This window comes from Rhinatrema bivittatum, chromosome 3, assembly GCF_901001135.1.
Source record: "Rhinatrema bivittatum chromosome 3, aRhiBiv1.1, whole genome shotgun sequence".
Classification (NCBI taxonomy): domain Eukaryota; kingdom Metazoa; phylum Chordata; class Amphibia; order Gymnophiona; family Rhinatrematidae; genus Rhinatrema; species Rhinatrema bivittatum.
In genome coordinates, this window is record NC_042617.1 from 171,539,308 (window position 1) to 171,553,880 (window position 14,573).

Here is a 14,573-nt window from a genome sequence, read left to right on the forward strand (position 1 = left end):
TTGAGTGATCCCATCTGGGGTGCCAGTCTGTCTCAGTTCTGCTCTGATAGGTAATTCTAAGTAATAAAGACATTAGTATGGAGTTCCCTTAAAGCTTACTCTCTTTTATCTTAACTTTATGTGACATGGAATTTTAACACATCAGTGCTCCTTAGCGTTGATGCATCATTTTGAGCTCAGTTAATTATTTATGAGATAAAAGCCACTCAATAACTCAGTCTGATATACATTCTTAAAAAAGAAGAATATAATTTTTATTTTACATGAGGAAAGTATTTAATTGATCAAGGCATATTATAGATATAGAAAAATATAAATGGTTTCTTACTAAATATGAGTTAAATCTGCTAGGGTCTCAGGCATGTCATACTCTGTATAGAACAGCAGCCTCGAGCATCTTGATGTCACGGTATATATACCCTTTCTCTTGCTGACTTTTATGGCTTATACTAATTCTATTTCAATATAAGTCAAGTTAAACTATCTGAGACATCTGGCCTCATGTGTTCTAATTACTTAATTACATATATAAGTCAGGTTACATGTCCAGGAAAATGTAGCTATAACAATTCTTTGATCCGTACATCAGATGTGCTTTGTTGAGACACCTTGAAGAGCACCTGAGTACAGATAAAGAAATGTCAAAGTACCATAGACATTGAGCATCTAAAACTCCTAATGATTAAATATGTTAAATACTATTTAAAATAGACAAATATCTATACTAATTGCAGAAGGTCAAAATACATCATCATTTATCTAGAGTTCGGTGTTAAGACAAACTCTGAGAACTTTGCCAAGCTAGAATACATCATAATGAAGGGCATTCTCTGTTTCTTATCTTAACAATGTGCTGGTTATTTTCCCAGGTCTAACAGCTACAGGTGTTCTGAGAAAGAAGAGGAAAAAAAAGTATTCTTTTTAAGAATATAAAATAAATAATTAAACTAGAAGCAGCATGACAGCACTGGTCATTTCAGAGGTCCAAAATGGTTCAGGTGTTACTGATTTTCATATTTCTGTGTTTGAGGTACAGGGACCTAGAAACCATGTCATGGCTAACTGGGGTCTTCAGCTGTACCTGGCTTATTGGATATTGCTGTTGGTCCCCATAGATGCATGCCAGGGTGTTGTGACCATCGCTGCCCGATGTCTCCACTCCGCCCTCCTTACCTCTTTGGCGACTCCTCCTGTGGTTGACGGATGTTTGGCTGCCATGTGTCTTCCTGCCATCCTCTCCGGTGTCCCCGGACCAGCATGGGCGCTGCCTCCCGCCATGCTGTTCAGCTGCCTAAGCGCACGCACGCCATGCGTCCCTGCCTCGAGTACCTTCAGTGGCGCGAACCTCAGGGGCGTCCCCCTGCGATGATGTCATGCATCCAGGATACAAATAGCCTACACAATTGCTAGCTTACGAGTTATCAAGGGTTGGGTTTCACTTTCGGATGGGATTCGCTCTCTGAACCTAGCTACTCTGCCTCCACTTGGACTACTCTATTGGGGTACCCACTCCTCGGGGGCCTCTCTCTCTTTTCTCTTTTAGGTCGCTGTCTGGAACCGGTACTCGCTCCTCGAGGGCCATTTTCCTGGACTCACTACCTGGACTTCACTTCTGCCTGGAAGATACCGCTGCCTATACCATCTGTGAGTTACCATCTATCTCTCTCAGAGCTGTTCCCTGGAACCAGGTACTCACTCCTCGAGGGCCTGACTTTACTTCAGCTCCTGTGCTCCATACTGAGAGACTGCTGCTGAACTCTGCATTCACTGCTGCTACTCACGATATCAGTTTCTCTCCAATACAGCACAGCCATTGTGGGATCGCTGTTCCAGAGCCTGAGAGACTACAAGCCCAGCCGGGCTACATTCCAGCTCACTATCACCACCTCTGGTGGCTCACCATCACTGTCTAATAAAAGATCTAAACTGTGTGTGTGTCCTAAGCTGAGCCTGACCTGAGGCCCCTCACGGGTTCTTCCCCTGTGGGCGTGGTCATCTGCCACAGAGTCCAGGGGTCCACCCAAAATCCTTACAAACAATAGCACAGGGTCATGACTCTGTTGAAGTCAGTCTGTACCTGCTTCTCTAATTCTCTTTGAATGAGTGTTTTTACACTCCCAGAGTCTACCAATGCCTGGGTAGGAATGCTATCTTGCTCAACCACAACCACAAATGTAGAGACTCCCCAGATGGAGAGATCCACAAAATTACAAATGTGTAGGGCCATAGCATTAACGTCTATTGGCTCATCTTCCCTGTGGAGACAGTTCTGTGCAAAATGGCCTCTCTCCCCACATCTGAAACATGGCAGTTCCATGGGTTTTGCAGTTGAAGAGAAGTCAAGCCATCTGTCTCAACTGGCTGTTGTGGCTTCCTATTCTTAGGACTCTGGCATCCTCTATCTTGGTCAGGTTATCTTCCCTGAGCCAATGGCAAGTCAGTGATGGACTGAACTTGATAATAAGCCTCTGCCATTTCCAACACCATCTCTAGTGTAAGATTCAGGCATCTGCATACCCACTGCTGCATAGGGTGTTCTAGGCCATCTAGGAATTGTTCCAGTAAAACCACATTGGCTACCTCCACCCCAGTTTTCCCTTCCGAGTGGAGCCATATCCAAGCCACATTCTTAAGCTGGTGGAAAAGGTTCCACAGGCTCTCCTCGGGTTGAAGGACTCCTTTACAAAATTGCTGTTGGTAGACTTCTGGGCTGAGTCTCACTCTCTCTAAGGTGGCTGCTTTGACTTCCTGATATGTGGCCTTCCCTTTTGGATTGGTGGTTTGGAAGGCCTCTTGACTACTTCTGGTGAATAGATTACTAGATAAATCATTCAGCTGTCTTCTGGCCAGCCTGCCAGTCGAGCAGTCCATTCAAAATTCTTCAGGAAACAATTGAGGTCTTATCCTGGGGCTATCTTAAGTACGACTGGCAATAAGGCAGGTGGCCTGGTCTGCACAGCCTGTGCTACCTGAGACAGCACTGTGTTTTGCTGTATAAGCTGTTCTCATAGCACCTGCTGCTGGTTAGTTAGTGCAATAATTTTATTTTTATGAGTTTTTGTATACAGTGCTGGAAAGAGAAAGATTTCAGAGGTGTGAGCTACTCCAACCTTTAGGCTGCAGCTAGATCTTTACTGGAACTCTGCCTAACCAATGTGCCATATCCTGCAAGCTGTTTTGCTTGGAAGCTATGCAGAAATCCTGATTTCAAACCAGTTCTGATTTTACACTGGAATAAAAACATAGGAAATTGCCATAATGAATCAGACTGAGGGCCTGGATAAAACAGTCTGCACGGCCTGTGTTACCTGAGTCAGTACTATGTTTTGTTGCATAAGTTCTCACAGCATCTGTTGCTGGTCAGTTTGAGTTTGCAGGGCGTTCTGCAGTTGCTGCTGCCCTGTAGCAAGGTCTTGGATCACTTGCTCCATCTTCCCTGCTTTCCGAGCTGTCTCAAAACTGACTAGCTCTCTGGAGAAGGAGAGGGGGAAAAAACAAAAAAATACCTGTTGGCTTATCCAGTTCTGACTCACTGCTTGAACCCTGACTGTACAGGCGGGCTACCCCCTTGTCCTGTTGTAGCTTCAGCTGGTTGAGTGGAACTGGGAGGCCACAGGAAAGAGAAAAACTCTGCAGGGTTTTTCTTTTCTCTGCTGCTATGGCTGTGGGCTCCACATATAGTGGTAGAAATCCCACTACTACCACTATATGTGGTAACTTGTACGATAGCGGCTTGGAAACAGCCAGAAGGAACAAGGAGGCAGACTATGGCTATTTCCTTTTGTGCAGTTTATTTACAGGGAACAACCAAAGTCCAAAACAAAACAAAATACAATCCTAAAAGCACAGTTCACATGTATTCCACACATTAAGAAAAGTGGAAAGAAGGCAAAACGATTACCGGCATAGTTAAAAGGTGAGGTGAAAGAGGCTATCTTAGCCAAAAGATCTTTATTCAAAAATTGGAAGAAGGATCCAACAGAAGAAAATAGGATAATGCATAAGCGTTGGCAAGTTAAATGTAAGACATTGATAAGACAGGCTAAGAGAGAATTTGAAAAGAAGTTGGCCACAGAGGCAAAAACTCACAGTAAAAACGTTTTAAAATATATCCGAAGCAGAAAGCCTGTGAGGGAGTCAGTTGGACCATTAGATGATTGAGGGGTTAAGGAGGCACTTAGAGAAGATAAGGCCATAGCGGAAAGATTAAATGATTTCTTTGCTTCGGTGTTTAATGAAGAGGATGTTGGGAAGGTACCTGTACCGGAGAAGGTTTTCATGGATAATGATTCAGATGGACTGAACCAAATCACGGTGAACCTAGAAGATGTGGTAGGCCTGATTGACAAACTGAAGAGTAGTAAATCACCTGGACCGGATGGTATACACCCCAGGGTTCTGAAAGAACTCAAAAATGAAATTTCAGACCTATTAGTAAAAATTTGTAACCTATCATTAAAATCATCCATTGTACCTGGAGACTGGAGGGTGGCTAATATAACCCCAATATTTTAAAAGGGCTCCATGGGCGATCCGGGAAACTACAGACTGGTTAGCCTGACGTCAGTGCCAGGAAAAATAGTGGAAAGTGTTCTAAATATCAAAATCACAGAACATATAGAAAGAAATGGTTTAATGCAACAAAGTCAGCATGGCTTTACCCAAGCAAGTCTTGCCTCACAAATCTGCTTCACTTTTTTGAAGGAGTTAATAAACATGTAGATAAAGGTGAACTGGTAGATGTAGTGTATGTATTTGGATTTTCAGAAGGCACTTGACAAAGTATATTTATATTTACAATATATTTATAAATGATCTGGAAAGAAATACAACGACTGAGGTAATCAAATTTGCAGATGATACAAAATTGTTCAGAGTAGTTAAATCACAAGCAGATAGTGATAAATTGCAGGAAGAACTTGTGAGACTGGAAAATTGGGCATTGAAATTACAGATGAAATTTAATGTGGATAAGTGCAAGGTGATGCATATAGGGAAAAATAACCCATGCTATAGTTACACAATGTTAGGTTCCATTTTAGGAGCTACCACCCAAGAAAGAGATCTAGGCGCCATAGTAGATAACACATTGAAATCGTCGGTTCAGTGTGCTGCGGCAGTCAAAAAAGCAACAGAAAGTTGGGAATTATTAGAAAGGGAATGGTGAATAAAACGAAAAATGTCATAATGCATCTGTATCGCTCCATGGTGAGACTGCACCTTGAATATTGTGTACAGTTCGGGTCGCTGCATCTCAAAAAAGATATAGTTGCAATGGAGAAGGTACAGAGAAGGGCGACAAAATGATAAAGGGAATGGAACAGCTCCCCTATCAGGAAAGACTAAAGAGGTTTGGACTTTTCAGCTTGGAGAAGAGATGGCTGAGGGGAATATGATAGAGGTGTTTAAAATCATGAGAGGTCTAGAATGGGTAAATGTGAATCGGTTATTTACTCTTTCAGATAATAGAAAGACTAGGGGGCACTCCATGAAGTTAGCATGTGGCACATTTAAAGCTAATCGGAGAACATTCTTTTTCACTCAACGCATAATTAAACTCTAGAATTTGTTGCCAGAGGATGTGGTTAGTGCAGTTAGTGTAGCTGTGTTTAAAAAAGTTATTGGAGAAGTCCATTACCTGCTATTAATTAAGTTGACTTAGAAAATAGCCACTGCTATTATTAGCAACAGTAACATGGACTAGACTTAGTTTTTGGGTACTTGCCCAGTTCTTATGGCCTGGATTGGCCACTGTTGGAAACAGGATGCTGGGCTGGATGGACTCTTGGTCTGACCCAGTATAGCATGCTCTTATGTTCTCCTTCCTCGCCTCTGGATGGCTGTAAGTCTTCCCTCCTCTAGATACTGATGATCCTCAGATCCCTTCTGACTGAAGCAACCTCTACCTTTTAAGGTTCACTAATTTAAAAGTTGAATTTTTTATTTTTGTGATTTAATTTTCTTCACTTGCCTGGGTGATTGGACATATCCATATAAGACAAGCCCAATGGACATCAAGTCCCAGTGGAATCAAGTTACTCAAGGATTTCAGGAGTATAGTAATGTCACAGGACAGCTCAAACTTCCCATCATGGTGGATTTCCCATACCAATCAGATCTTGGGTTACCTTTCTTAATTACACCATACAAAATTGTTGTTCCAACTTGGACTGGGAAGCTTTTCATCCTGGGCCCTTGATTTGCTCAGGAACAATTATATCACATCAATTTTCTGGAGCTACTGGCTGTGATGAATACTGTAATGGGCTTAAGAGATCAGGTAGCCAACAAAATTGTTCTAATACAAATCAGGTAGTCATGTTCTACTTGAAAAAGCAAGGAAGAACAGAATCACTCTTCCCGTGTACAGATGCTAAAGGTGTTCAATTTGGACATCTCTCATGGAACAACCTTAAGAGGCTGTGGGAACAAGCGGTGATTCCCACAGACAAACTAGTCTGAATCCAGCCTTTCTTAAAACATTTAGTCTTTATTACAGCTTCACACATGCACAACAGTAGATTGTCTTCCCTTCAGAACAGTGTACTTAATTACTCACAGTTCAGCTTTGTTTCAGCTCAGTGTTTGGACAACAATGTTATACAGGAGCTACCTTCCTGCTGGAGATCTGGGCCTGGTCTGCTGATCCTAGCTAGGCTCAGACCTTTATTCCCCATTCTCTGTGTTATGGCCATCGGCTGCGGCAAGCCGCGACCGGGGCCGACTGTCATGGCCGCCGGCTGCAGCAGTCCGCGGCCGGGACCAAGTACTTACTCGCTGCGTCGGGTAAACTCAGAGGCTCCTGCTGGAGCAGGCAGCCTCCTTCAATGCTTTCCCCACAGCCATGGCCACTGCTGAGGCCGGCCACAGGTTCCTGCTTGGCCGGGATGACTCCTCCCCCTTCTGGCTGACTAAGAGCCACGCGCATGAGTGAAGAATAGATTTAAAGGGGTCACGACAGGAAGTGTCGTGGCTCCTTCCTGGGACTCCTCCCTCGCCTTGGGTATTTAAGGCAAGGTCTGCTCCTCAGACCTTGCCTTGGTATTGAGGCTTCTGGTTTGGGATTCAGTGCTGGTGCTCCTGGTCTTCGTTCTTGGTCTTCGGCTCGCTTCTGTTCTCCTTCCTCGTTGGATTGATTCTTGGCTTCTGACCTTTGGACCGGCTGTCGTTCTTCATTTGGCTTGACCCTGGACTGGCTGCAGACCATTCTCCTGGCTTGCTTCTGGACTGGCTGCGGCCCCTTCTCCTGGCTTCGACCCTCGGAACGGCTTCTGACCACTCTTCGGCTTCTACTCCTGGACTGACTCGACCTGCTGGAGGTGCCAGCCATCTGGAATCCACGACCTGCAGGAGGTGCCTGCATCCAGACCAATCTTCAGTCTTGAGGGAGTCTCCTAAGTCCCAGCAGCCGGGTTCCTACGGGCTCCTCCTGGGGGAACCACGAGCTTCCAGGGCGGTCTTCATTCGACTGCTGAACCTTCAAAGCCTTGCCCTCCGATAGTAGGTACCAGAGAGGATTGACTCTCTCTTTGGTAGCACTAACTTTACCTTGGAACGGGGTCCACCTCTGGATTTGCAACAGAATACCAAGGCCATGGACCCGGCAGAGGCTTCAGCTCGTCAGGCCATTCCTGGACTGGCCCAGAAAATCATGGTATATAATTACACAAAGGGTGCGTTAAGTACAACTCTCTATAATCTTGTCATAAAATTACACAAATTTAGAGAGCCAAATTGAATATATCAAACATACAAAATTTATTTAAACCAACCCAAATATAAACCTATATAGACAATAAAAACTAAGCTAGCACACTCACGCATTCATACCCACACATTAAAAAATATGTTTTTGAGATATCACGTACAAATGTAATCTCTTGCTACAAATACATTGCACATATATACTTTCTTTACAAACAATCAATAATGCATATCTCATATATTGCCATGATTTTTTTAAGCTGAGATGTTTAATTCCTAATGTCTGACAAAAGTAGATCAAAGATCTCTTCGTTTCACTCCTCACACGAGGGGCTTCCTCAGGGACCGATATAATTCACATATTTTACATATGCTACCGCACTGCAATAAATCAATATCACAGGAATTACCCGCAAATTCAATCTCAAAATCATCATCACCCACTACCAACCAAATATCTCTCTTCATTTTTTTCTTTTCTAATTACAGACTTTTTTAACATTAAAACCCTACCTATTTCACCATCACCAACCTTAATTTAAAAAATATCTCCATTTTCCTTATAACCCTACACTTTAACCAAGCAGTTTACAATCAAACAACAGGAAACACAATTTTCCTTCTCCTATTTCACCTATACTGAACCCCTGAAAAACTCAGGTCAAATGTATAGCGGCCATACCTACCTTAAATTATAAATCATCCATATGTTTCACTTCAATAACTTCTTATAAATGCCATCCATCGCAATACTTTCAATACATTGAGGCCATCAATTCAAACACTTCCTTTATAGCGGCGTGTCCTTTGGTATTCCCGTTAAATGTTACAAACCGGTACTAACTTCAATACCTTTCTGAGTACATTATAAGACACACCGACCTATGCTCTCAAGAAAACATATTCTGTAACGATATAACCCAAAAAGTTATCCTTAAACATGAGAAACTCACTTACCATTAACCACCAACTACTTCAATACACAAGAGACCTTCCAATACTCACGTTCAGACCGGAGGTGACGTACCACGTCGTCACCCGCTGATGTATGAAAGTCATGCTTATCCAAACAACTTTATATAGAACGAACACTAGTAATTAGACAAACTTGTCAATTATCTTTTTAAAGCACCAATGTAGTTGTCATTAAAACAAACCACTCCAATCCTCTTTTATTCTGACCAAAACATAATAGACACCAACTAAAGATTTCACTAACCCACCTGTTTTGTCGGACATTAGGAATTAAACATCTCAGCTTAAAAAAATCATGGCAATATATGAGATATGCATTATTGATTGTTTGTAAAGAAAGTATATATGTGCAATGTATTTGTAGCAAGAGATTACATTTGTACGTGATATCTCAAAAACATATTTTTTAATGTGTGGGTATGAATGCGTGAGTGTGCTAGCTTAGTTTTTATTGTCTATATTTGGGTTGGTTTAAATAAATTTTGTATGTTTGATATATTCAATTTGGCTCTCTAAATTTGTGTAATTTTATGACCAGAAAATCATGGAGCAGCACCTCCCCCTGGGCTCTTCGAAGTTTCCTCATCTGTAAACTGTTGCATAGCCTCACTCATTGGGGTCTCCACAGTGTCACCCTCTGGGCTCTCTGTCATATTTCACTTGGTACCTAATGTCCTCTCTCGCTGGACTCCTCATGCCCTTCCTCACTGAGCTTCTCAAAGGAATTGGCTCTCTGCTCCCAGCAGTGCTTGGGCACGCTACAGGGTCTTCCTCAGGACCTCCTGTAGTGCCTCCTTCTGACTGATTGATGCAGCAGCCCGCTGGCCACTCCATGCTGCCTCCTCCTGGGCAGTCTGTGTCATCCTCCCTCAGGGTTCTTCGCTGCCCCCTTCTCTGGGCTTCTCATGGGAGGTGTGTCAGGACTCCCAGGGTCTATTTGATAGTTAAAATCCAATTCCATCTCCTTCCCAAGATCCATTTTAATATTTTGGGTTACCTTCCTTGTTTAAAAATGTATATTGTATCTAACAGAAAATGGATTTTATCCAACAAAAATATGTTCTCTGCCCATTGGCAGGTTTGTTTTATTTTCCTCTTTTTTTGTTGGAGGCAACCCTTAGCTAGGGATTCCCACATATGTGATTGGTCATCCTGATTGTCTTTAGAGAAAGCAAAGTTGCTTACCAGTAATGGGTGAGGATAGAAGGATACCCAGTCATACATATCTTCCCTCCTTCCTATCTGGAATTGTATTCTTTATATGCTGTTGGTTGATGCCATTCACTTGTGTGACTGATTAATCTGCTGTCTTTGGAGAACACCTACTACAGATCAATTAATCAAATGGAGTTTAGAATAATTAGACCTCATATGAGTAAAATCAATGCAAATCCTTTTAGCTAGATTTATATTTCAGAAGTCTATTTCATTTTGCAATCTAGCATACAGCGGTCAAAAGACAAAATAATTAGCATTCAATTCTCAGCCAATTATCTGAACGCCATGGTAAGATTGACTCATTTCATATTTACATGAATTCTAATAGAAAGCTTTTATAGAAACCTGAAATGGAAGTACCTGGATAAGAATTGCTATTCTATTAGTCAATTGCTATTTCTATTTATGTATTTGATTGATATTCTGCTTTTCAACACTTCAAAGTGGATTACAATCAGGTACTGTAAGTATTTCTACATGGTAAACTTAAAGAAGTATGGACTTTGCAAAACTGGCATTCCATGATGATTACCTTCCTTCTTGTTTTATTAGATTTCCCATAGAGATTTGTAGAGCTGGACCTTGTGGTGTAGAAGATTTCTGGGCCTGAAGAAGGGAATTCTTTCCTGATCTCATTATTTTTCTGCACATTGACTAGTGTTACTGCTTCCTTGAAACCTGGAAGGATTTATCTGATTTTTTAAAAATCTTTAATATGCAGGAGGACTCTTCAATTATGTATCTGGAGCTAACTTTTTGGGCGAGATTGTGGAATGGTTTGGCTATGCTATAGCAACATGGACAATGCCAGCCTTTTCGTTTGCATTTTTCACACTATGTTCAATTGGACCACGAGCTTACCATCATCACAGGTAACAAAGCCATGAGGCTTCATTTTTTTTCTATCTTTTTTCTTTCTGCAGGTCCATACATATTCTCAGTAGGGATATGCTTTCATTTGTAATGAATGCCAAAATACAACAAATGAGGTCATTTTTGGTTCATTCTGAATGGAATGAACCAAAAATAGTCTCCTAGGAAAATACTCCAAAATTTTCGGGTATTTTTTGTACTCATGTCATTTAAAAAAAAACAAAAAAAAAACCCAGGCCTCCAGCAGCCCTGTCTGGGCCTTCCTGGCCAAAATTTGCCCGGGCCCGGCGACAGGGCCTAGAACTAGGCCAGGGCCTTGGCACATAGTCCCAGGGCCGGAACCTGGGCCCATCAACCAGGCTGGGCTACAGCATCAAATCCTAGGGCTATGCCCAGGCCGGGGCCTCCACTTTCTCCTACCTGGGTTCTGATGCTTAAAAAATGAGACCATCCGCCTGGAGGATGGCATTGAAGTGACCTCACTTCTGTGCCTTCCATGGGTGTGGCTGGCACCATTTTAATGTATGGCCATACATTTTTCTGGCACTATATCTAAATGGTACCAGCTGTCACTTCAGTGCTATCCTCCAGGCAGATGACAACATTTTCAAGCACTGGGATTGGCAGGAGCTACTGGAAGCCCTGACTCAGACCTAGGCCACATCACCAGGTGGACTGTGGACCTTGGCACTGGGCATGGCCTGGGCCCTGGTACAGGCAATTTTTTAGCCTGGAAAAGTCAAGCCAGGGTTACCAGAGTCCTTTTTTGTTTAATTGGTTCATTTTTTTTTCTTGTTGAATGCCTTTTTTCCAGTTTGGCAAATGAACCAAATTAATTTAAAATGAAAATAAAAATCCAAATTGAAAAATCAAACTGAACTGAAAATTTTGGGCTACACATTCCTAGTTCTCAGTAACACAGGCAGTAAAATCCCCTTACCAAATGGAGAGAGGATGAATGCAATGGACCACAGTCTTCTTTCAACCTAACCAACTATATAAAGCTAGAATGACTATCTGGCTCCAGATTATAAACAGAGCCCCAAGTCTTCTGCAATTCCACAGCCACAGCAAACGCTGCAAAATCTGGCCATTGCCATAGAATTCCCTATTTTCCATGGAATTGTGGGAAACTGTAAGGACCAGATTGAAGTGGAAGTGGTGATTGCATATCTTTCTCCCTCCCCACCATGCACCAATCCAAGTTTGGCATTAGAAGGACAACAGCATCCTGGTACCTCAGCCCACATCCTCTTTTTCTGATACCTGAGGTCAGATTGTTGCACTTTGAACCACACAGTACCTACCTTATATGTCTTCCATGGTTCAAACCACAAAACTTTAACCCCAGTCAACAGATGAAGAGAGAACACAGCCACCCCTGCCCTCCTTGAAACTGTAAGTCCAGATCAGCACAGGGAACAAGGGGTGGTGAAACAGGCAGAGTCAGCAGGTAAGAGGGTTTTAAGGTGGGTAAGGGGTTCAGAGTGGGGGTGGGTTGTGAATGGGAGACGGGAACAGCATTGGAAAGAGCAATATGAGAGGGTGGTACCTTCCTCCCTTCTGATCCAAGATCTCCTCCTCAATCCAGGATCTCCATTATTTCTCCTCCTCCTTCCCATTCCTCCCTCATCTCCCTTCCCTCCCCAACTCTCCCTGCCCTCATATATTCCCAGATCCCACTTCTCCTTTCTCTATTTCCAAGATCCCCTTTCTATCCCCTATTCCTATAACACGTGGCAACGCACACCCCTTGTCCAGATGGGCATGGTCATTGAAAGAGGTATAGGTAACAGTATGGAGACATTAGAAGTTGCTGAATTCTTCAAAAATCAAAGAAATTTGTTCTCCAGTCTTGATTTCAGGGCCCTGAGTTTTAAATATCAAATGTTCATAAATAAATAAATAAATATTGCAGGAAATTTATATGCAACAAAATAACCAAAACACCAAAAGATAAAAAGCAATTAGTTTTCCCTTTTAACTTCAAGAAAATCTTATTACAGTTCATTTTATAGAAGGGGTATTAAAATTCCATTAAACTTCCTTATCTATGATCTGGTACAAAGTTTATGCATCAGGTCACTTCAGATCCAGCAGCATGCATAGTCAATCAAGGGCTGACTGACTCACATGTTGAGTTGCAGACTTTTATCATATGGGTTGGCTGCTGCTCAGAGGAAGACATCACTCAGATGTAATTGGCTAGAATACATAGATGGTGATCTTGCAACCACTGATGGACTTCCTGCAATTTATGCAGATGAGGTCAACTCCCTAATGGGATCTTTCCAGGTTCTTTAGCTTACCTCTCAGCTTCCATTAGGCCCAATTAGTTTCCTTTCTAAAGAGCTAAGGTAACTCAAAAAGCAAACTAGCTCTGAACAAGTCCCATGGCTCAGTGCTAAGCTTCTATACCACTGGATTTGAAGACCACTAGGTCAAATTGTGGTTCCGGCACATATTACCCTTCCCCCCTGAAATCCTTTCTCTTCTCTTCCCCTACCCCCAATTCTCTATCCCCAACCTCTAAGACCTATTTCCCCCCCAAAAAAGAACAAAATAATTATCCAGACTGACAAGAAAGATTAGAAAACTTTATTTTTGTTTTAATTATTTCTTTATTTCTCAGCATTCAGACAGGTTAATGTACGACCAGTGGGCTATGTACTTCTACCAGCAGATGGAGACGTAACAAAGCTGATGACATGGTATATATAGTATTATATACCCCTGCTCTGACATCAGCTCACCAGTATTCTCCGTCTCCAGCAGATGGTGGACATGCATCTTTCTACTGGGAATTGTTTGTGTTTAAAAAAAATTAAAAAAGAAAAAAGAAAAGGAGGAGATAGATTAATCACGCACCAGTTCTCCTGAGGTGATATCTGGTGATCCCTCCCTCAGTCGAGTGCCTCTGTCCAGTAGCCGGTTTTCAGCATGGACCTAGCTGCCAGGAGAGAATCAGCTGAGAGGCTAGCGGGTGCAGGAAGCCAAGTGCGGCAGTGAAGGCTTTATCCCTCTCACCCCGTTGCCAGAGACTGACTCTGTAGGGCTAGGATCATGTATGTCCTTCCACCCAGCCTACCCTTGATATTGGATTATGGATCCTGGGTGGAAGAGAGAGGGTTGGAGGGGATACGGGTGTTGCTGAGCAGAGGTATGGAGAGAGAGGGGGAAAAGTGGAGCATGGGGCAGGATAGGAGGTGTTATTTTGGGACCATTGAGACATCGTCATTGCCCACTAGCATGTAGGGATCTGAGGCATTCCTGTTTCTCATGTTTTTCGGGTAGGATATAAACTGATATTTTATGGACTGTTGCAATATTTGCAGTGCTGCCTTTTCAAAGATTTTCTCTTTGAGGTCTGAGAAATAGTGATGCTGTGGTATGACAAATTTTCCATATATGTCCTGGGTTTTGGTTTTTTTTCAGAATTGCTTATTAGTTCTCAATGTGCCTGGTAGTGCAGTGAGTCTCTTGCAGTTACTGAGATGTCACCAGAATTTTATTTTTTTTTTGAATGGTGAGTTGTATGGGAAAATTATGTTAGTAATGTTTTAGTCAATTCCTCCTTTACCTGGGCGGGCAGGGGAGAAATGCGAAGGTTGTCGTCATTGAATGCTTCTATGAGGCCACTGGCCAAATATCAGGCCACCAAGGTTCCCATGTCTTTATTAGATTGTACCTGAGTATAGTGCTTCTGCTCAAAATAATAAAAAAAAAGGTTTTTTGTATTGAACAGGGATTTATCTTGGTAACTGTTCTGGATGCAGCTCTTTTCTTATCTCTGTATCGTCTTT

General features: G+C 42.4%; 1 protein-coding gene across 2 annotated transcripts in view; it reads left to right on the forward strand.

Annotated features, from left to right (window-relative positions):
* Window positions 1–14,573, forward strand: part of SRD5A2 (steroid 5 alpha-reductase 2) — a 229,142-nt gene that overhangs the window by 200,419 nt on the left and 14,150 nt on the right. For both annotated transcript variants that reach the window (XM_029593943.1, XM_029593944.1), the window contains one exon: window positions 10,619–10,769. In XM_029593943.1, coding sequence (XP_029449803.1) covers window positions 10,619–10,769 — 151 coding nt within the window. The remainder of the gene's footprint in view (window positions 1–10,618; window positions 10,770–14,573) is intronic.